The 23,818-nt window shown below is 35.2% G+C and overlaps 1 protein-coding gene across 7 annotated transcripts in view; it reads right to left on the reverse strand.

The window, feature by feature from the left end:
* Positions 1-2,194: 2,194 nt before the first annotated feature.
* Positions 2,195-23,818, reverse strand: part of LOC140801316 (intermembrane lipid transfer protein VPS13) — a 62,233-nt gene continuing 40,609 nt past the window's right edge. Inside the window, exons 26-49 of one of the 7 annotated variants that reach the window (XM_073156354.1) lie at positions 20,671-20,799; positions 20,448-20,600; positions 19,466-20,086; positions 19,309-19,380; positions 18,531-18,995; positions 18,265-18,451; positions 17,957-18,185; positions 17,477-17,851; positions 14,790-14,906; positions 13,408-13,681; positions 11,496-11,609; positions 11,342-11,425; positions 9,276-9,326; positions 9,019-9,198; positions 8,559-8,881; positions 8,123-8,467; positions 7,884-7,968; positions 5,460-5,606; positions 4,284-4,388; positions 4,100-4,210; positions 3,922-4,017; positions 3,254-3,323; positions 2,526-3,155; positions 2,195-2,424 (exon numbers count right to left, since the gene is read on the reverse strand). In XM_073156354.1, the coding sequence (XP_073012455.1) occupies positions 2,414-2,424; positions 2,526-3,155; positions 3,254-3,323; positions 3,922-4,017; positions 4,100-4,210; positions 4,284-4,388; positions 5,460-5,606; positions 7,884-7,968; positions 8,123-8,467; positions 8,559-8,881; positions 9,019-9,198; positions 9,276-9,326; positions 11,342-11,425; positions 11,496-11,609; positions 13,408-13,681; positions 14,790-14,906; positions 17,477-17,851; positions 17,957-18,185; positions 18,265-18,451; positions 18,531-18,995; positions 19,309-19,380; positions 19,466-20,086; positions 20,448-20,600; positions 20,671-20,799 (4,974 nt within the window). In that variant the 3' untranslated portion in view covers positions 2,195-2,413. Of the gene's footprint in view, positions 3,156-3,253; positions 3,324-3,921; positions 4,018-4,099; positions 4,211-4,283; positions 4,411-5,459; positions 5,607-7,883; positions 7,969-8,122; positions 8,478-8,558; positions 8,882-8,984; positions 9,199-9,275; positions 9,327-11,341; positions 11,426-11,495; positions 11,610-13,407; positions 13,682-14,789; positions 14,907-17,476; positions 17,852-17,956; positions 18,186-18,264; positions 18,452-18,530; positions 18,996-19,308; positions 19,381-19,465; positions 20,087-20,447; positions 20,601-20,670; positions 20,800-23,818 lie in introns of those variants that run through there. The other 6 variants (XM_073156352.1, XR_012111409.1, XR_012111410.1 and 3 more) reach the window with 6 other exon arrangements.

A 23,818-nucleotide genomic window follows, 5' to 3' on the forward strand; every position in this document is an offset into this window, starting at 1 on the left:
CATAGCGCTCTAATTAAAATTTTATTTAATATTAGATCCAAATAGCTCTAGTTAACAATTTACGAAATATCAAATCCTAATATTTACGGGAAAATCAAATTCATCATCTCTGCGCTTTGACTCAATTCTCTATTATAATTTGGTTATTTATATTAAATTTGTTTACTTTATTACTTTTTTTTTGGTGAAAGTCAAATTCATTCTATCCCTACATAGTTACTGATCCTAAAAGGTGTCCCTAACTCTAATTTGCTTTTTTTCTTTCTTTTAGACAATGTTATTAAATTTGGTTAAAACTTTTAAGTACAAATACCCATTAATCTTATCAAATCATTTCAATTAATTTTTCCAACCATTGATGTTCATGGTTATTCCCATGCAGCTTTGCCATGGTTTTCCCCATTTATGTGGTTTTCTTTGCCTCCGTTAATCGCAGTCTGTCCCCTTGCTTTAGCTCATCTTAACAAACTTTACACTACGGGTACGATGATCTATGCATCCTATAATGATCATCCAGAATCCATCACCCACATCCTTTTCGACTGCAATTACATAAGAAGAATTTACGACCTGCTTTCTTCAAGACTGGGCTGTATCCCCCTATTATTAAGGAAAGGTCTTAAAATGTTGATTGCACAATCATTTGGTGAAAGATATAGAGGGAAAATAATAATAAATTTTTTAATTTCTATACACTAAAGTTGTGTTCATTTGTGGAATAAGAGTGGAATAGGCATAACTATTCTAATGTTTAGTTTAATAGAGTAATAAGTACAATTGATGTGACACAAAGTTGATATTAAAGTAACAAAGAATAATAAAATTATATTGAGAATTAGTGATGTTTTAAACCAAATAATAAAAATATCCTCAATTATATGTTAAAGTAGTGGTAAATAATATTTTTCTAAACTAATATTATATTTATTAAACTGCGGACTAAGATACTCTATATACTCACACTATAAAGAAATAAGTATGCATTGGCAAAGTTATAAATATTGGACTGCCAATCTCATCACATGACTACCTATTCTTTAAGCTTACACAGCGTAAGGTTTCCTCGAAAGAAGCACGAGCCTCACGATATTCATTTCTAGTTTATAGAATACGCAAATTCAACCTCCGCCTTAATTACCCCTCCGGGGGCCACGGGCTCCATATTGTAGGAAAATAACCTCGCATTTTTTATATAAAATAATGTATTAGATAAAGAGGCACTATGTGGTAATATGGAGCTATAAGCCCACATTTCATGTAAAATAATCATATATTAGAAGAAATAAATAGATACTGTAGTATAATGCGAGGTTATAAGTCTGTATAGTGGCCAGCTTGTAAGCCGGGCTTAATATTTTTTTTTTACTTTTGCAAAATTTACTAGTTCAAAAAAAAATCTGAACTGTAGGTAAAATAACTAATATTTAAAAGAAGAGATATATGAGAGAAAAAACTTAAACTATAGCTAAGATGACTGATATTTAATAGAAAAGATAGTAGAGAGAATCTCAATTGTAGCCGAGATAATGTATAATTAAATATATTATAATCTAAAGACAAAATAGTAATTCTGAGTTATTATTAAATTATTTTTTAAAAGTTACATAGAATAAAATAAAATAAAATAATAAATCACTATACTAGAATAAAATAAAATGTTTAATTACTACACCAGAATAAGTAGACTTATTATAGAATAAGCTTATTCCACAAGTGCACGAGGGTTAACTTCGGATTTTCTATTAGGCATCTCATATTTGGAGAAATATTTAGAGCCCTGTCACCCTTCTAAGGGCTCCACTATTTTTAAAGCCTTTACCTCTCTGTTGCTGGTAATCTATACATTTCTCCTTCACTGCCCTCTCTAATTTCTGTTTCCCTTCTATCTGTATATCTTTTTCTTATATAATACGGTAGAACCCCTTTCTTCTCAGAAAAAAACAAAGAAAAAAAGGACAAGAGACTCGAAGCATAAACCTCTGAACATGTTTCGCCTTTTATTTCTCTTTTCCTTTTCCTTTCCCTTCTCTTTCTGGTGACCAAATAGGAGTCGCCTATGAACATGTTTCCCCTTTTATTTCTCATTTCCTTTTCCATTCCTTTCTGGTGATCAAATATGAGTTGCAGAACGTTTTCTTTCATATATATTAGCATATGGTAGTAGAAGGGGAGAAAATAAATCACAGGTTGTAGGTAAGGTCTATCAAAGCAGCTTCACTCGAATATATTCAACTGACTATTGTTTATACATTAAGAAACAGATTATATGCTTTACAACATGGAAAGAGAAAGGCCACTACCCTACTTTGCCTTTCTTTGCTCCCTAAGAAGCATAATAGTATCTTTTCTTCCTACCTTCTTTATCTACTTACATTTGAAATTCTTCCGCCTATATAACCTCGGAACACTTAATTTACAGGTAACCTGAGTGAAAAAAGAAAAGAAAAGATCATGGGTCAGCAAAAGATTGAAGGATCAAACATTGTGCTATCAGCTGATATTACTCCTATGTAAGATGTGGAGACCTGCCCTTCGCATCCTTCCTTTTTCGATCATAGATAATATAACCTGTAGAGCATCCACTGCTTCTTCCACATTTGGCAATTCAACAATTGTATGAAAGAGTGGTGAAGAAGTAGGAGGACTCCACGGCCTATTCCTTGACCCGCCTCTTTTGTGCTTGAATAATGTCTCTGCATTGCTTCCAACAATATTCACCATTTCCTCTGACCTATCTATATGAACAACACTCTCTAGATTCATCTCGGTTTCTATCACCCATGCTGGATCAGATGGAACACCAACAAAATTTGCAGTGCCTAAATCTACCAAATAAGGGCACCAAACAACTAGAAGTAGCCTCTCACTAAGTATAACAAACTTCCCTGCCAGTTTGAGTGTTTTGCACATGACAAATGTCTCATCCTTGAGTCTCTGACCATCAGCCTGTAAAAGCATTGTCACTCCAATAGCTTCTTCCCAAGAATATGGCATCAAAGGAAGCTCTCTGGCTAAAGGCCTGGGAAATCGGACACGGAAGCGATTGAAATGGTGGGGGTTACTCCTATTTCTGATGCTCTGAGCGGTTTTTCCTGTGGCTTCAAGAATACTAGCCACTGGCCTTGCCACAAGGCCAGCAGTTCCCATTGCTATTCCTGTAGGAACAGATAAATGCATTTACTGAGATGTTAGAATTCATGAATTTCACTATATGACTACAACATGAAAATCAGTCACTAATGAGTAGAATTACCTGAGACAACACCAGGAAGACCATGCTTTTCAGCACCCCGGATTGGCGATTGGAGAAGACCCGTTAAACCCTGTAAAATGATGCAAGTAGATGAGATAACATCTCACCTAGTGTTAATCCATGAAAGTAATCCACATGTGAAGACCAAACGGAACTGAGAATTGAATTCTCCATATACCAATGGTTTCAACCCACTGCCTTATCTGGTTGCACAATAAGAATAGTGGATGCATGAAATATAGTATGGTATACTAATTACTCTGTTGAAATTCAAAAAAGTAAAATGTGAAAATAAATTTAATTGCATTAATTTGGTGAAGGAAAAGCACTGCAAGAGGATTCAACGGCTATTGTCACACAATGTTCACTTGTATGAAACATTCAATTATACATGGTCATAGACTGGCCTAAAGAACAATATAATATTAAAGAGGATGATGATAGATGGTTTGAACTTTGAACAATTCACGAGCTCAACAATTAAATATTAGGACACATCTTTAAAAAGAAAACCTGAATTCCTCTTTACCTTTATTGACCTCATATAAAGATATCTTTCATATGTTATCTTCTCCAAAACCATTTCTCTAGTTGTTTTTTCTTGTATAGTATGAAATGGCCAGCAATCATGTCCAATATACTAACTACAGATAAATCATAGAATTTACCTCTAGGAACCCATTTAAAACACCTTTTCCATGATGCTTCTTCTGTTCATCCATTTCAGAAACAGCCTGTTCGTCAAATGTAAAAGCAACAATACCCTGCAAAATAGAACAACTCATGATGCATTGGCAAAATCGAAACAATTCTATGGCACAATCTAATGAAGAATTTGAATGTTACCTTGTGAGCAGTTTTACTGAACTGAGTAGTAGCACTGCTCATGGCATAGATAGTACTGCTGAGAAGGGTTTTTGAACCTTGAGCTATGCCAGTTAATAGTTCGGCAGGACTCTGCAACCACACTAGCTAAATGATTATGAAAGAAAAGTCACATGCTCCAGCAGAAAGGGAGAATGTTAAGGACCTGTAGAACTCCTCTACTAGAGGCAGATACAAAGTCTTTGAGACCAATTCCGACATTCCTTGCAAAACCCATAGGGTTTCCTATAACACCAGCAGAACCAAATACCTGCATGTTGATAATGTCTGGACTGTAAGAAAGAGAGAGCCCATAGTTTATGTCACACTGGCTGAACCAAATTAATGAAATTAACAGAAACATTCCAAAATACTATATGACAACAATCATACTGCATTGTATATATAGTATCAGGTTTTACACAGGAAATATAAGAGAAAATTTTGAATAGATTACCTTGTTCATGTTGGATATAAAACATTGTAATTATATACACTAACAAGATTGTGAAGGAAAGGAACAAAAAAGAATTGACAGATATAAGAACAAAGTGCAAATGCTCTCTTTGAAGAACCGATACGTATCGATAGTATCGGCTGTATCAGCCTTCCGTTTCGGGCAATTCGGAGCGGGGATCGACTAAATCAGCCATATCAGCCGATCCATTTCGGCGATACAGATCAGGATCGTCCGATACTTGAATCCAGGAGATATACTGGTCAATTTTCCAGATTAAGATAATAAAAACATTAGATGACATCTAAGCTGAGATTAGCCCACCAATATCAGTTTACATGTCCTGTCTCTCTTTTCACAACTATACCTAGGCGAGAAAGCCCTCTGTTATTGTCAATTAGGACCACATCTGGCTTTACTCAATATTGTCCACCTATGCCAAATGCCTCACAGAAATCTTTATCATTTTCATCCAACTAGGATCAGTTCAACTGAAGATCATGAAGAATAGCAACTCACATTTTGGTCCATGAAAATTGAAATTGCACTAATGTGTCTCTGTTTGAGGTTAGCACCATATCTGTAGGTTCAGCTAAATGGATCCTTTTTCCTCCATTCTTCTCTATTTAATTGACTTATATATATATTACAGAATAGATTGCAAAACATTTAAGATAACAATGAAATTTAAGAATTTCAAAAAAGCTTTGAACATAAGTCACAAAAACCTTAGCAAGTATGGTCATTTGCTAGGGCAATAACTCAGAAGAAATTATTGAGATGGGAAGCAAAATAAATGTTACTGTAAACATGTAATGAAGCAGGCAATTAAAACATGGTAATATAAGATAAATGAATAATTAACATGTTTAACATGTGTTTCACCTTATACAGTTCATGAAGCAACTGCCTTGTATAATGTTTAGCAAGGATCTCTTGGACTGATCTCCAGCTAGCCATAAGATTTTCCATCATCAATTCCCCAAGGTGGACTTGTACTCCTTCAACATCAACAAGCGCCATCAAACCTCTCTGCAATGGTTAATCATGACATAAATACTGAAAAGTTATCAAATTGAAGAGGCACATAAAGAATCACTATTTTCTAAAGACAATGTATTATAAGCAAGTTTCCTATGACATTTCCAAACTAAGATTTAACTAAAAAGGTGTATCATGGTTTGGATATATGGACTACACGTATTAGTATTGGCCAAGGCTGAACGAAGGATGAAACCAAGTTTTCCTTGATTTTAAGCCGAGTTACAGCCATATAGGCCCTGTATCAGCTGACATGCCCAACAAGAAAGATATAAGCCATATTGATGTTTCAAACAGCCCTTTATAAGTTTCAATATTTTTCTTGGTCTCTCCCTTCATGCATCTTCTTCAATAGTTTCCATGGTTTGGCCAATCCAAGGAAAATATGATGCTACAAAGCTCCAAAGAGGTAAGTCCCCTATCTTCTCTCTCCTTTCCTTCTGTTTATTTCTCCCCTTCTCTCTCCCCTTTCTTTTTTCCTTTTCCTTTTATCACCGCTGGATCTCGCCTCTGTCGAAGAGATGTCCGTCAGGCTCCTCTGACAAAGGTGCCTTCCTGCTGCTACCTATCTCAGAGTTGACAACGAGTCAACAATGATGAGCATGGGTACTTACTAAACCTGGAGTTTGATACTGTTTCCGAGTATTTTTCACTCTTCATATTATGTTGCTACTACTTAGGCAAGTAATCAAAATTCTCCTACCTGCATTTTATATCTTTCAAATTTCAATAGAATTTAAGTTCTTAAAAAAGTAGCCCAAAACCAAAATGGCAGATATAATGACTGGAAAGACCAATACAGCCAATACAAAATCCCAAAGCAATTGTTTAAAGAAGATTAAGCTGTAAGCATATAAAAATTGGGATAATATCAAAATAGTAAATTTAGTGTCTACTTCCAACATGCATCTCATACAAATGCTTAGAACTTTGGTGAAACCTCTTGCCTAATACACATCTGAAATTGGTCGTTTGAGGAAGAGTGAGCATACATAAAACTGTGGATAATATCAAAATAGTATATTTAGTGTCTACTTCAAACACGCATCTGGTACACATGCTCTGATGGCAAATCATGAAACTTCTGCTTTACCTAATGATTTCCAAAGATTGTCATGCCACAGGCATGGGGTGTGCCAACCTTGGCTCAACATGGAATGTATCATAGCACATGCCATGCCAAGCTAGTGCGGCTGACACACTAGATGGCCTCAATATGCCCAAGAAAACAATCTTTAAATCTTTTTAAGCCCTAAAAAGGCTAAAATAAGTTTTAGAAGCTAAATTCAAGTCTTTTAGCACTAGATATTATTGTATCACACACTTAGTATTTAAGTGGCAGACCTACTTTGATCATATATTAATTAAATTCTGAAATTTGACGTGTAATTTGTACATGTCAACCACCAAAAGAAAAGGTATTAAAGGGATAAAAGAGACCTAACCTAAATCCGGTATCATTGAAGTTAGTAATTGCTAGGTACCTAGTGGACTAGTAGTATGGTCGGCATAAGGAATATCGATGTACTCCCACTTATAGTTGTTGGTATCACTAGCATGATACGTATCAACCCATGCTGACTATGGTATCACTAGCACGATAAATATCAACTCATGCTGACTAGCATGATCCGTACTATTTTAGTTAAAGTTGGCAAGCTTAGGATTCACATTTAAACTTAACACAAAAAGGCATAAAAAGTAAAAGCAATCTAGTTCTCAGAAGAACTTCACTCATGATTTATAAAAAAAAAAAATTGACACATTTAAGTAAATAGGAAGGTTGTGGAAGTGACCTTACAATAGCTACCAATTATTAATCCATCTTACCCAGATTGATAGTTCTAAAATCATTATTCCCCAATCATACTCATCTTTATGAGATTTCATTGGGTTCTATTGAAAAGCTTTTAGATGTGGAGATAGATAAATCTACAATGCTTATGTAAATTTGTAAACCTAGCTTCACACAGGAATTTTGTTACAATTGGTTACTGATGGATGCTGTCGTAACTTTAATTTCAACATTACAATGTCATGGAATTGCTAAATTATAAGGGTAAGAAAAAGCAAACTGAAACAAATTGAACAAAGAGTAGCGCAAAAAAAATTCACAATCTGTTCCATGTCAAATGCTTCAGAGTGCATAATATCTATCAAATATACTAAAGCACAACAGAATGAGAATTATGCTGACCAACTATAGAAGCAAAATGCACTTAGAACTACTAGAAAGCAGTCATTTTCAAGCAAAATAAAAAAATCCACCTGAATTGCAGTACTGCTGCTTTGATAATTAGTATCTATGTCTGATCCAACTTCACTCCTATTCATCCATGGAGTGCTTGTAAAGCTTTAAAAAATAACACAGGCCAGTTAGTGCAAGATCAAATTTAAATGGAGAGAAAAAAATTATATATTGATTGGTAAGGTAGAACACTAAAATATGCAGAGATCTAGTTGCTCCATTATTGATGTAGCAAAAGCCAAGAAAACAATGACACTACCTAAGAGACAGCTTGATAGGAGACAATTCAAATGTTTCCACATATATCTTTTCCTGTCTTCTTGCTAAAAGGTAGATTTGTTGCCATGGAGCACCAGCAGGAACAACAGAAGGAAGAAACTGGCTGTCACTCTGCTCTTCCATAAAGTCACAACCTCCTGACATGCTTTTAAAGCCTTTAGAATTTCTTTGCCAATCTTTCAGAGCATTTGTACGAAAGTTCCATGTCTGCGATTCAACATCCTTTTCTGATCTTCTGTCATGTATCCTAGAAGAAGTAGCTCGAAAAAATTCGAGCAGACTCATAACAGCTCGTTCTTCAAGCTCGATGCACAAAGGTGCCACACTGCAATTGACTAATATCAGAAGTTTCTGCAAGTTGGGAACTCAACATGGCAAAAATACATATAATAATGAATAGAAGGAAAAGATTGTACCCTATCTTTATATATTTATAAGAGACCAATTGCGTATCTCTAGTCCTCCATCTGGTAGCAGCTATGTGAATGACAGGTCGAGATGTACTGTCAGATGCATAATGATTTAAATTGTCACTTTGTAATCTAAGCTTGTTTTCTTTACTTCTCAAAAAGTTCAAGGACCTTCCCACTTCATTATCAAATGACAGCAATATAGGATAAGGTGTATCAGAGAACTGATTGTCAATTTGCAGAGATAATATCTGAAATGAAATCTTCTGCTGATCCAAGCTTTGTGTTGCAACAATAGATGCCTCCTTTGCACAAACGAAAAGTAATTCCTGGGAATATAGAAAAATAAGAAATTAACTACATACATGTTACATTGATTATGTTTCTTCCTGTAATCTTCTGAATTGCAAGGAAAAATGAGAGTAAGTATACCATACTAAAGTCATAGATCAAGTATCCTATGCACCTGTGGGTAAGAGCTTATCAACGATATCCCAATAAATGGCAAGTGTAGTGTAATCACTTCACTGAAATTAACATGATGATCCTGTTTCTGATCAATATCATTCCTTTCTTTGAATCCAAGGAAACCGATTTCTTTCATGTCCTTCAGGGTATGGTATCTTGAATCAGCAATACTCAGTACCTATTCATAAATGTAAAGAAGTCAATATAACATGATATAGGTCAACTCTAGTGTAGCTTTGGGTTATAAAGAACAACCTTAATTGCTCCTTCAGCATGTACAAAGACACCAAGTCGTCTTTCAGGTTTCTGCAAACAAAATTAAGGTGAATCTTACAAACTAAAAGGCAATTCTCAATTAAAACTCATCTAAAATTAGCAAAAGCAACAAAAAAGACTTCTGCAATGCAGTTGATAAAACATGTCTGTAAAACACTAGTCATCTCTCGGCAATGAAAAGGTTACTTTCAGTTGTCCAGTAATGGGTACCATAAAATGCTTCATTCACTCCTGAAATCTCTTTAAACCACATAATTTCTCTCTTCCCAAGGCAGCAATCAGAAAACAATAAGAGTTTCATCCTTGGTTCTAACATTAACAGAAGCATGAAATAGGCTGGCAAGAGATAATGAAGATTTTCCTTTTCCCTGTTCAGTATGCTAAATATCAAAGGAGAGTAACTACCACAATTTAGATCATAGGTGCTTTAGATTGTGATCCTAGAAAGAATAATGATTCAGAGTCCTCAAGATAAAAGAATCAGGTAGAAAGTGGAAAAGACCTAAAGATCTTGACCCAAGTAGAAGATCACCTAACTTCAACTGACTGGAAATGGAAATATAACAATCTTTTGATGTGGAAGAAGAGAGAGGTTTCCACTCAGACATCAACTTAGGCTTCACTAAAATTGAAACATTATATTGCATTATTGCATGAGAAACCATAAAGTCATAAACTGAAGGATACAGGTCATTTATTTGTTTGATAGCTGTTGTCTGTATGCACTACTGCAGGCATAGTCAATCTGACGACTTGGCAGCATAGATTTGTACATCACAAAGACAAGTTTAAATTCAAAAGGCATCGGCCAATGAAGGTCTAAAAGACAACATATAAACAATAATAAACACAAAATACAGGGTGTGATTTCCAAAATATTTAAAATGTAACACATTATTTGTAGATTTTCCAAACTATTTACATTTATAGAGGAAGGAATATATATTTCTTGACTCGATTTGATTAAACAATGTTAGGACTTAGGATAAATCTAAAGAAGAGTCATTTTTTGCACGTTCTTCAGATGATAGATTAATCACTTTAAAATTACCAACAAGGTAAGGCAAACCACAAATAATGCAAAATTTGTATGGTGTATTTGTAAATTTCCCTATAATAATTATGTTGTGCATATGAACTAAAATATAATGTTACAAGTGTATTGCAAAATATTTCAAGTGAGACTTTCACCAATCAAATCCAACTCCAATCCTAATGAGGTGGTCAGTGATGGTCACAAGAGTCATAACTAATGAGTTTAATGCCATAGGTTATTTACACTTTTAACTCCTCAACTATAGATCATTTCACTTTTCCATAATTATCTTTTGTTTTCTACAACTTGACCTCCTCAACTATTCAAAATCATCAAATAGGTCCTTTCATTATTCTGTCCTTTTGATTTCTAGTGGAAATTGTCACATGCCATGGTGAATTTTAACCATCCTAAAACCCAAAATGACATGGTTAAGTTGAAAATTAGATTCCATCAGGTTGTATTCAGTCATTGGATTTAAATACCAGCTGTGAAGGAGACTACGTCTAACAAACAAATCAGAGTAATGATCAACTAATAGTTCTACACTTCATTGCATAGTTATCTGCTTCGATTGTAAGATAAATAATGATCCTCTTAAGAACTTTTATAGATTTAAACTCATACGAGCATGATAACTTAACGAGAAGAGGAATAAAAATTAGAACTCTTCAATTTTCACAACCTAATAATTGATAATTGAGCGAGTGCTCCAGGTTAGTATCTGAAATGCTCTCTTAGTCAGTTTATTTGAATGATTACATTTCAGGGGACAACTTGTTGCCATCTTAAAATTTAGGCAACCAGTCAAAGTGCACCATTCAAAAAGAAAAAGATTATCCCATGACATGTTTCAAGAGAAATGTTAACTGAAAAAAAAAAAATTGTTAAAGAGGTGCTAGTGTGAAGCAGGCAAAAATATGATTTGGGTATTTGCTTAACTGTATAATCATCAGAAGCTGTTTGCGACATCCCATAGCTTCATAAATTAAAATTACTTAATGAATACCTCTGATGTCGAAGGAAGGAGCACATTCATGTACTCATATACATCATCAAGACTGTACATACCCAAAATTCGCTCGCCCGGCACCTAGTACACAAAATGAGAGACTACTCATATGGACAATGAAGATAAAATAACAAATCTAAACTTTGCATACCTCAATTACAAGCCGATGAGGGTAACAAGGTTCATCCCAAGCATATTGGCATGACGTGTAAGGATACACAATTGTTTCAATGGATTCACACCTCTGTTGATAAATCCGCAGTCTCTGAAAAATTAAAAAACAAGAAATCAACAAGATAGTCTACAGATAAAGAAATGTTATAAATAAGCAGCTTATGATCATTACTTCAGTAAAAGATTAATCACTATGAAATGCTGATTCAAGTAAAGGTCTATCTGTGCAACTCTTACAATCGACTTTAAGCTATTTACCAAGGATTCTAGTTTCGGCCGATCCCGAGTGGGATCGGCTGGTTTCGGCTTGCAGCAGCAGCAGACAGCTGCTGTGACAGCTGCAGCAGCTGTCACACACAGAGAGAGAGAGAGAGAGAGAGAGAGAGAGATTAAAAAAAAATAGGGTGAGAGAGAGAGAAAAAAATGAAGAGAGAGTGAGGGAGAGGGAAAGATTAAAAAAAAAAGAGTGAGAAAGAGAGAGAGAAAGAGAGAAAGATAGGAACAAAAAAGTATGGGAGAGAATGAATATTTCACACTAACAGTTAGAGGAATAGGAAAGAAGAGAGGGAGGAAGAGAGATTTTTATTTTTTAGGCTTTATATGTAAGTAATTATTATTTCTTATTTTCTTATAATTTTTTCTAAATTTTTAGAAATTTCTTAACACTTTTAATAATATTTAAAATTTTATTTAATTAAAATAGTTCGATCCGATACAGGCGGCCGATACAGCCGATACGTATTGTTTTTCTGGACGGCCGATCCCGATCCCGATACCGATTTTTGGAACCTTGCTATTTACCAAGTTTCCTCCAACTTGGTCTACTACACAAAGGAAAAAAAGATAAAAAGAAGAAGAGAGCTTGATCCTCTTAAATAGTGATGCTAAAGAACATTTTAAATGTTCACTTTAATGTCACCATCTTTGAATTAAAGAATTTCAAGCACTAGAAGACATGTTTGTCACTGCCTTTCTCCATCGTAAAACTAATAGCTATTAATTGTAATTATACAAAGGTTAAAATACCTTGTGAAATCTATAACAAATCAAAATTTTAAGACATAAAAGTCAACAAATATGCATTCAGCTTGAGCTTTTGCATTCAAGACGGACATTGTGAGTTGTGACTGACCAGTTAGTTGTAAGCAACATGTGAAAAGGTGACCACCATCTAATTTGATCTTAAGTAATGTCCTGTCAATGAGATGTCATAATTTCCTTCCTCATTATCTCTGTGCAGTCTCGCCTCTCTATAATTGTGATATAAGAAATCATGGACAAGTCGATTAACACTATGAGTGGAAATTGGGTCGGGTCCATGTCGGGCCAGTTCGGGTCAAGTTCAGGTCAACACAAACACAACCTGCTTATTAAACAGGTTGCAATATTAAACATGAGTCATTTATTAAAAATGTTACATGGGTCACCCATGTAACCCATGAAATGGATTAGATTTAAACGGTTTACACAAGTTATTCAAGTTTACATAACTTATTGGTATTATGAACAGGTTTATTGACTTATTCCACTTATAAAAGGGTTATTCGGGTCAATCAAGTTGTTGGATCATAAAAGGGTTGAGATCATAAATTGTATAAAACTTAAATGCATTGAAGTGATAAACACGAACACACCTATCTAATAATTAGGTTAGGCGGTTCAACTCGTTTATGACCCAAACTCAGTTATATTAAACCCACATCTATGTAAAACCTTTGGATTTGTCTTAGGTTATCATGTCAGGTCAAAAATTGTCACCATTGATTAAATTAGTACAACAGAAATAGATTCCATCTATAAATTGAATTACCAGTAAAGGAACTAAGATTTCCAAGATAAGAAAAAGCCAAGTGAATTTCGAAATATTGTAATCAATGAAGATTAATTACCTCCATCGTGAAATTGTCTATCCTGTATGGCATAAACCCAGTCTTATCATCAGACAACAGGATTAGTTGTGCAGTGGAACTACCATTAGTTCTATTGATGATTTTCTCATTGCTGGTAGCCAAATCAGCATTCTGTATTTCAACTCGAACCATGTTTGATTCACCGGAGACATAATTTCGCATTTTCACTTGTGCGTCTCCTAGGCAATCAGGAAGAAAGCTGCCTGACCACAGCCACCCACGTCCATCAAATCGAATGGAAACAAGCAACTCTCTGCAACAATTCAAATATAATGTTTGAGAAAAATAAATGAATATATAGCTATTACAGTGTTGGACAATCCAGATTATATAAAATCAGTCGAGGGATAATCAATGAAAATATTTCTTAACAGTAAAGTCTACAATAATTATTCTAAACAGCAGTGCAAGATACAAAATTTTGAATATAATTTGAAACAATACAATTTGAAAAACAACACACCACTTTTATATTGACTATTAACTGTTATGCATTGAGGAAGGCACCATAGGGCAGATTCATTTAGTATTCAATAAATTCAAATGATTGATTCATCAACTAGAGGGTGCTGAATAACTCATTGCCCACACAAGATCCTACACCTTTGATCAATTGCAACTTTCGGGTTGAGCTTGATTATTTGTTTAACAACCTGTCCTTGAGCTTGAATTTTACTCTCATCACTTAAATCATCACACTCAAGCTGATATTTAGCTCATTTGAGCTTGCATCAAATAGCTTCAATAGTAAACACAATCATCTCTAGATTTTGTGGAATTTGATTTCCCCTAGTGTCAATATATATACTCCATCCCTCAACATCAAGCTAACTTTTGGACATTAGTTTCTAATGCTTAAGCATAACAGACATTTCTTTCCTTCAAAATAAAAACCTAACTTCATATTCAATTGCTAAATTTTCCATTTCCAATCACTCTGGAAGGACATCTGGAACTTTGAAATCGATTATGACCCCAAGTGAGATGACATATGCAACAACATAAAAAAGCAGATAGAAGCTTGATGCCAATTCATCTAAATGAAGTAGTGCCAAACAGTACTGTACCGTATATGCCATTCTGGTGACACAATTAACTATTAGGTTATGAATGAGAAAATTATAAATACTATAGTTGTGAAAGGAAAGCCTGCTTCTATCAAAATGCAACAGTCTTCATAACAAATTAAAACTACGTAGAAATGCTCATAAAGTGTTTCAAAAGACAAAGTATTAAAGAATTTTGTCCATACCTACAGAGGAGAATAAAATCAGTATTCATATTTACCAATATTAGATAGCAATATCAAAGGTAATACAAATATGATATCATTTTCTTTTAAAAAGCCTGAAGGCAAAAACCTTGTGGTGTCAGACCAATGAAGATGAGAATGTTTCCCAGCACCCAAACGATGAAAGTTACTTGTTCCCTTTTGTCTGTAAAACAAGTCCTTGCTGCATGCGTTACAGATCACATATCTACAAGAAAAAAAAAGCACACACACACACACACATAAATATATATAATTAGAGTTACCAAGTGAGTGAGAAACTTGATACAGAATCAAATTTAAATGAACTATCAGACATAATAACCTTCCTCAGCCTACTCTGATACAGACAGGAGACAATACTCACAATAGCAAAGTCAGATAAGAATTTCACTTGCTGTAATACACAAACAACAGATATTGCTTCATTTTACTCCAACATGACCTATTGAATGCATATTTCTGCTACTATATTTACAGAAGGAATAATATATACAACATCTCCCTCCAGCATGATATAGGCAATGCACATACATAAGTGGCATAATCTGTAGCATGAATAGAAGTTCATACTAGTGTAATTCCGATCATATAAAAGTAAAATTGTAGCAGGTTTTCTGCATTTACACACCCGCCCATACCTAATAGTGAAGGACCTATGTGGAGTCAGTACTGTGCAGTGGCACATCTTATGTTGGAAGCAATATTCCAAATATCAGAATCGGGATTGAAATCAGCCATCCAAATAAACAATATGTATCTACCGTATCGGCGATATCAGCTGTTTCAGCCATTCGTATCAGTTTTTATTTTCTTTTAAAAAAATTAAAATATAGAAAACTTTTAAAATTTAATGATAATAAGATATATAAATTATTCATATATAAAATCTAATTACTAAAAATTAAATATTATTTTCTCAATCTCTATCTTTCTTTTCTACCACTCACACTCTCTCCCTCTCTAACTCTCTCCCATCCTCTCTCTCTTATTAATTTTCTCTCCTACTAACTCTCGTTCTTTCCCACTAATTCTCCCTCTCCCTCACCGACTCCCCTCTCTCATCAACTCTCTCTCTCCTCCCTTACTGACTCCCTTCTCTCAATCTCTCCCTCTCTGATTCTCTCTCCTCTCTCCTCTCCCTCTCCCTCATTGACTCCCTTCTCTCTCGGTCTCTTCCTCTCCGATTTTTCTTCGGCGATGTTTCTCCGACTCCCTCCGACAAGGTATTTTCTCTTTTTCCTTCTCACTCCCTCCAACGAGCTCTCTTTATCTCTCCTCTCTCTCTCTCTCTCTCTCTTCTTATTCCCTCCATCTTTATCTCCCTTTCTCTCTCCCGATTTTGGTCAATTTCGGCCGATACGATTGATCCCGACTCGAAATGGATCTGGTATCCAGATGATACTAGTCATTGGACTGAGTTTCAGCCCTGGATTGGGATCAGCTAAAATTTGGAACCATGGTTGAAAGGTTCCCGACACGAGAAACACATCTTTTCTATGGTACCAGATGCATCATGTTCCCATCAACTATAGTGTATTGGACTCACTATCTACACCCCTCCATCATTGCTAGAAAGGAAGGGGATGATTAACCCTCGACAATCATTGTGGTTGCAAGAGGGGCATGGGGAACACTTAACCTCAAGGTTACGTTTACTAAGGGTCACAGCACTCATCCTCTCCTCCTTCTCTCCACCGCAACGATAGATAAATAGTATGTCGATAAACTTCTCTTCTTCTTTCTCTCTCCAACCCCTCTCTCATATATTCTTTGTACGTGTTGCATCAAGCAGCACCATGCTTGCCACCTCAGAAGTCTAATTTAAAAAAAAACAACTAGCACGTATACATATAATGCTGGTTGCTCATAAATGCTCTGTGACATTTCACTGCTCAACAACAGTAAAAGACAAGGAAACTATCAAAATGGTGAAGCACATCAAATGAATGAAAATATCTCTAGTAGTATATTTTGCATCTGATTAACTAGTAAGCTGTAAAAGGGATGCCACAGGAGCTATGGGTGAAAAAGAGCACCTAACTCTGAACTTAGCCCATGTTATTTTTCTTCAACTCAGGGGTTCTTTACAAGATGAGAGTTTGTCTGAAGAGAAAAGAATGAAAACAAAAGCTTTTCTTGACAATAAGAGTCCACAAAAAAGCTAGACTTTAATGTCACTATCTTCTATCATCAGGTCTGACATGGTTGTGAAACCGACAAGAAGACCTAAAAGGCCTGGATTGGCTGAGCCAAATATCCTCCCTGATTTTAGCAACCCCATAAAAAAATGTCATTCCAAAAAAAGGTGACATTGATCCCTTCATCCCAATCACAAATAATTGATCAGCATTTTTTGTGTGTTGCATTATTATTTAATGCTAAAATACTCTTGTAGGATGTGTCAATGCCACGGCTACTATGCTTGAGGTACGCCACGCCATGCCCACACTCAGCATGGCATGCGCCATGCCATCTGCTTTGCAGATCTAAGACATGCCCCATTCCACTTGGCAAGGAAATCCTTGAATAAAACAAAGTCCCAATAAGCTTCTCATGACACGCATATATTTTACTGTTATAATTTATAAATGACAAAAGGTAAAATGCTGTCTAATGAAGAACCTCTCATCCCTTAAAAGAATCAGTATGTCTTATTGAGAAACAACATCAGTATAAAATTATTCTAACTTTTTCAGCACCTAATACAAGAATACAATATATAGCATGAAAATATTTCATTAACTGTCCTATTGGAAGTAGCAATCCTGAGATTACCTTGGTTGGAAAGTAATAACCCTTGTCCTCCCAGAAAGTTCTCCAGAAACAGGTACTGATGTTGCTGAAATCAAAAATGCACCAGAATGACATGGCTCCGGAATGACAACATTAGTTGAACCACTTGTAGGAACAAGGGAAAATGGGCTTGACCAATTTGGGCTCCGAGTATTTTCACTTCTCTCAGGAAGAGATGCACTAAGCTTAACTAAAAGCTCAGTGGTAGGAACATAGCCAGAAGGAGCATACATATGTGCATTAGCCACTCTGCAGGCTCCCTCATCAGCAACGTTGCCATTTCCAACCTTTTTTGATGAATAAGATGAATGTTGTCCAATTACACTACCTGCTGAAGATATTTTAGACGGAAAACACCTGCGCAAAACCACTAATACAGGTCACTACGGTCTTTCAGGAAATATTGTCGGAGAGAAAGTTAGTGCATCTATCAATATTCAAAATACAGGAGAAGATTCTGACCCAAGAGATAGAAGAGCAAGACCGTCCTTTCCAGCTAAATGTCTTTCACCCCCAATAATATTGTAACTAGAAGGGATTGTAAGGGAACTTCTAGTCCTTTCCTGGTTACTCTCTATGATGGTAAGCAGCCGGTTTGTGCAATTGTATAACAAGAATGGAACTGAAAGACACAGCTCTCGAGCACCGCAGTATGCATCCATTGATTTCTCAAGAGTTACATTTAGAGGACCTACAAAATATATTCATATGCTAGACATGGAGATGACACAGAATATCAAGAAATCAGCAAGATTAACCAAAGTACTTACAGCTGGAAGCATCAGAATAGAAGGCAAGTTTCTCTGTTATAGAAAACTTTGACACATTTAACTTGGCTGCAACAGAGAATTGCTCAGCACGAGGAAACTTTGATAAGATAGAACTATATCCTTGAATATGGAAGGTGATCCCAAGGTCATGTGAAGAGTCAACAAGAAAAATAGAAGCAGTAGCCATCTGAACAGTAAAAATATAGAAAGTTAAGTTAAACATACTTTCTTTACAAAGAAGCAATCAACATCAATATACAACAGACCTCCGACAGGGAAACAGAATTTGCAACTCCACACCCATCTATCGTCAAGGATAAGCTTGTGGGAAGATAGTTCTTCACCAAAAATGGTGTAGTTAACCTCACATGCCGTATAAAATGTTTCTTCGTCACTTTCTGTTCAAAACCCCTTCGGCTATCACGTTTGATAGTTGGCTTCCCATACCCATGTGCATAGTGACGCAGACTTTTTTCTGCACTTCCTGATGAAGAAAGGCTATAATCCTGAATTGATATGCAACAGCGAAATGGATCACCACTGGGATGAAAAGGATAGCACACAAATGATCTCATGAATCCAAGCCTGTTTTCTTGTGAAAGCAAACTTGATAATGAATGCGCTTCACTCCACAAGTAATCAGTTCCAACTGGATGCCACCTGATTCGACCAGCTTCAGACAAATGTAAAGGCAGTGCAATCTTTTGGCCTGGATATATAGGTCCTAAAACCTGAAAAAGAAAGAAATATTTTTTTCTCATTCTTAAGGAGCTCGGAACTGGGAAAGTGCAAAAAACTTAAAGAAGATGGTCACTCGACAGGTAAAGTTGCTGACTCAACAAAAGAGTAGCAGATGAAATTAACAACTATTCCTCGCTTTCACAAGGAAGCACTTGCTTTAAGAAAAGAATGAAGACGATAAAGAGGAGCTTCAGTTGGTGCCTGGCAGTAACGAAGAATTATTTTAAACAAACTATAAGAGTTACAAATATACTTCAGTTAGTTTTCCAAATTTTCCATAACCTATAAGAGTTACAAATATACCTTTGAAGAGACACCAAATGGTATATCAAAACGCAACTCTAGCGGCATTGATGTTGTGTTTAAGAGTATGACCTGTTGTAAGAAATAAGTCCCCAGATCATGAGAACATAACAACAGAAAGAAATAGAAAAGAAATGTGGTGTTTGATAACACCTACAGTTGAGTACAGTCGAATCATCTTGCTGTAGTTCTGCATTGAAACTTCAAATACCACAGGGACAACTAATCCATCATTCCACCCTCTTTTATAGCTTCCGTCAGTTTTTCGATTAGATGATGAGGCAACATATTCTCTTTCTATTTCAATAAAATCAGGCTGTTTACTTCTAGAGAAGTTTATCTCAAAGAAGTAGACACCCACAAGATCCATTGACATGGGTTTGGAGGACCCAGAAGTTCCATCAAATTGAATGGAAATCATATGATGTGCCACTGAATTCAATCTTTTCTCAGCGAGTTGTTCAGAAGAACGAGTTCCCCTGTGTTGAAAAAAGAATTCATCAAGTGTTTCTTCAACATAAATTGGAACAGAATATCCTGCTGGCACAGTATTTTCATCTATTACTGAGAAGCTGCCCATATCATCTGAATTAACAGGACCACGAAACACACGGAACCTAAACGGCAAAGATGTTTCATTACTGAGAATGTAGGGTGCATATCTTCTGGTCTGTATATCATCCACATTTCTAAACCCCAGATTACTCTGATCTTCACGAAGTCCATCTCCGCTTGGATTCCAAGAATCTTTAATCATTTGACAAAGCCTGAAGACAGCCTGCATAAGATTATGAATATCAGCAAGAATACAAGGAAGAAAAACAGAGCTATATAACTAGCCAGTATTGGCTACTATCAGGTTCCAGCCACTCCAGGAAACCAGTACTCGGTGAAATTCTTCTTAGAGAGAAAGTTCTGAAGTAGCTTATGTACAAACTCAAAGTTAATAGCAATACAAAGTCATTTACTATTTATTGCAGTAAAACAGAGGAAGACTGTTGATTGTAGCAATTGTAAATAACAAGTGAAGTAGGACGGCCTTAGACAGTTGGAAAGATTTGTATGAAATGCTATACCAGGAATTTTCTCTTCAACACATTCAAAATAATTTACAAGTCTACAAATCACAGATACTATACCTCAATAAATGGTTCTGTTATATTCATATTCAGCTGCTTCGTTGATTTCAGGTAAACATCAGTATGTGCAGATATGTCCATCCGATTCCCAATAAAGTTTCTTTTCAAATTTAAATGAAAGCTCCAGGGTTCTATGAAAGGCTCCCACATAACCTACAAAGTTTGCATCGTTACTCCAACACATGCACAATGAGAAGGCTAATTGAAGCACAAATGTTTATACCTTGTCAATGTTATTGTAGTTAACTAAGAGATCAGCAAGAGCTGAAGCTTCCATCGTATCATTGATTTGCTCAATATGAACAAATATGTTTCTAACTAAGGTCTCTAGGATGGGTCCATGATGGCTCCACTGTACAAAGACAATAGCAGGTCAGAAACACTGAAGAAGCTATAAGCAAAGTTGGCATTTCTCATGCATAGACCATATACACCATCAGGTCATACAATACATAGACACCAAAAAGGAAAATATAAACATCTGTACATTAAAAGTCAAATTGTGAGCAAATTACATATGAATCTAAGATGAGATCACTACTAAAATATAATCCAAGAATGAGAGCTCATCCAATTACTCAAAAAAAAAACATTTCTAAGAATAACATTCGTACAAATGTCATACTTGTCCTCACATTTCTCAAAGATCCCACTGTACATTTCGAATGTGTTCTACAAAGATATGGATCTCAAATCACTAATCCTTCTTCCCAATCCTATTATGTAGGGTTAGGTTCAGCCAAAAATGGTAAAATTGAAAGAATAAATACCAACTCAGTATAATAGTTATTCAAGTGTTATATGATTGTACACCTGCTTTCTTTTAACTAAATTATGATCATCTCCTTGTACACAAAGACAGTAACATCGTATAGCAGGATAAGTTAAAGTTTTACAGACAAAACGCAGTATTGTTTGATATCATACTTTCATCCATATACTATCTTCAAAATGTCAAATTTGATGGAATTTGCAATGGATGAACTTTTCTCCCAAGCCTTCCCTACTAAAGGAAGAATTGAATGATATGTTTCAATGATGGCGAAGTTAACTTATTCAAGCCTATTTTAGACATTTTGAATCTCAAGCAAAGAAATCGAGAAAAGAATAGTTTTCTCCTGAGGAATTTCCATGGATGAACTACAATAAGTAGATTGATAGATTGAAACATGGATGGCCGTGCTAGTATGTGTCGACTCGTGCTGATTGGCACCCGTGCCGGTCATTGTTATGTGGAGCCATTTTTTTTAAAAAATTCCTATTTTCATCAATTATTATCAAACCAACTGATCAATTGATTATTTAGAAGGCTTAAATAAAATTGATGATAATAATAATAATGGTGATAGTGATGGTGATGGTGATGATGATAATAACGAGACTCAGGATGGTGATAATAACGAGACTCAATCTAGTGACGGTGATGATTGAGATGAGACACGCGTCTCTGTTACACAACCTTCTCAGAGAGGTATTATTTTTACAGAGAACTTGGGTCTGTAGATAGTTAAATATCAAGAGAGGTGCATCCACAAAATACACTAGAGCCAGAATCTTGCATATACTTATAGTGTGTTTGTGGCTGTGCTGGTGTCATTCATTCCGATGCATGTTCAATATCCACATCATATCATAAGATAAATATAAAATTCTTATTTGTGCGAAAACTATGTCAGATGTTACAACCAGCAATACTATTAGTAAATGAGTTTTGAAGGATATCGACAGTATTTAATATAATATGCTCGTGTTATTTTTATACCAGCAAACGAAGTCTTTGATTCTCCTCGTCATTTTACGTTCAACTTGATATTAATTTTATTTATTAAACTATTATCAATTAATATTATGTGTTTAATTATATTATGGAGTGTTCAATAATTAATATTAGTTTTAATGAATGTCTTCAATCATAGTATGTGTTGAATAATATTTATATTTAATTGTGTTTTATCTTTAATAAAATAGGTCATTTATAAAAACAATCTAAAGATAAAACATTATAATAAAGGTTTTAAACTTTTAATACATATATTTAAACTAAAAATTAAAGATTGACCTATCGAAGATCTAAAAACATCTTAAATATCTTAAAAAGTTTATTAAAAATATTAGATATGTGTAGCAGTGGCACGGCGAGGTGTGTCGAGGTGTGCCACTTGGCACGCCCCATGCCGACCAACACGTGCCATGACAATGGTGGCACAACCATCATTGGATTGAAATATTGAACCCTAATCCTTTTGCATTTTGAAATTTATGCATATCAATACTAAATTTTATGAAAGGTCCCACCCTATCAGTCCTCCCTAAGACTGTATTGGAGTAGTTCATAAACTCAACAAATAATTTGTAAGGTCATAAGCCCTTCAAGGCTCAAAATGAACCTTATAACAATCAAGGACAGAAGGGCATCGTTTTTATCATTGTTATATGCAGTCAAATAGGTGGTAGAGGTAGATTGCTACGACTACATATATACATGTGCCCTAGCATATTCTTTAACCAATATTATTGCATATGTACTCTCATGTGGTTGCATGTGCACATAAGCAAAGATTGTCATGACAATCAGCGTGGGTCGTGCCAATCGTGCCCTGTCACCTAGCATGGGGTACAAATAGGGTATTGAGTGCCAAGTGGCACATTCTCAATATCGCATAATACCTATTTAGCTTACTCAAGGAGACCCCTTTTTGAGGTCTCTTTGTTCAGACTTATTTCTCAAACCAAAAAGAAGTGAAGGAAAAGAACGTGAGATCTAGGAGAGGAGACCGATCTAAGGATGGGAGGTTCAAATCCCATCAAAGGTTATGCCTTTCTTATTTATTCTTCCTAATTTCTTTGGTATAGCAATCAATCTGAGATTATCCATCCTAAATGTAGCAAAAAATGAAACTAGATTTACAAACTCATTCTACATAGCTCTAGGATTTTGTGTTGGATCTAATGTCAAATATTCTTCAAACACAGAACCAAAGGAAAAAGAAATTATTTTATAACTATTTGATATTATGTGTTGAATCATATTTCTACATGATTATTGTTAAATTTAAGTATTTTATATCTTATCTAGAAATAAAAGACTCTAATGTCAGATTTAATACATATTTAAGTTTCTTACAACCTTATCTAGGGATAAAAGACTCTTAATGCTGGCTCTAATACATATTTAAGTTTTTTACAACCTTATTTCGGGATAAAAGACTATTGTCGGCTTTAAGACATATATTAGAACTTACAATATATTTATATACCCTTAAAAGATTGCTATTTAGAGGTACATTAGTGTGCTGGTGGAACACAAGGGTGTGTTGACAGCACATTCCATGCTGACAGGGCATCAGCATGGCAAGGAAATTCGCCCATAT

This window comes from Typha latifolia, chromosome 14, assembly GCF_019914945.1.
Source record: "Typha latifolia isolate L0001 chromosome 14, TyphaL0001v2, whole genome shotgun sequence".
NCBI classification, from domain to species: Eukaryota; Viridiplantae; Streptophyta; class Magnoliopsida; order Poales; family Typhaceae; genus Typha; species Typha latifolia.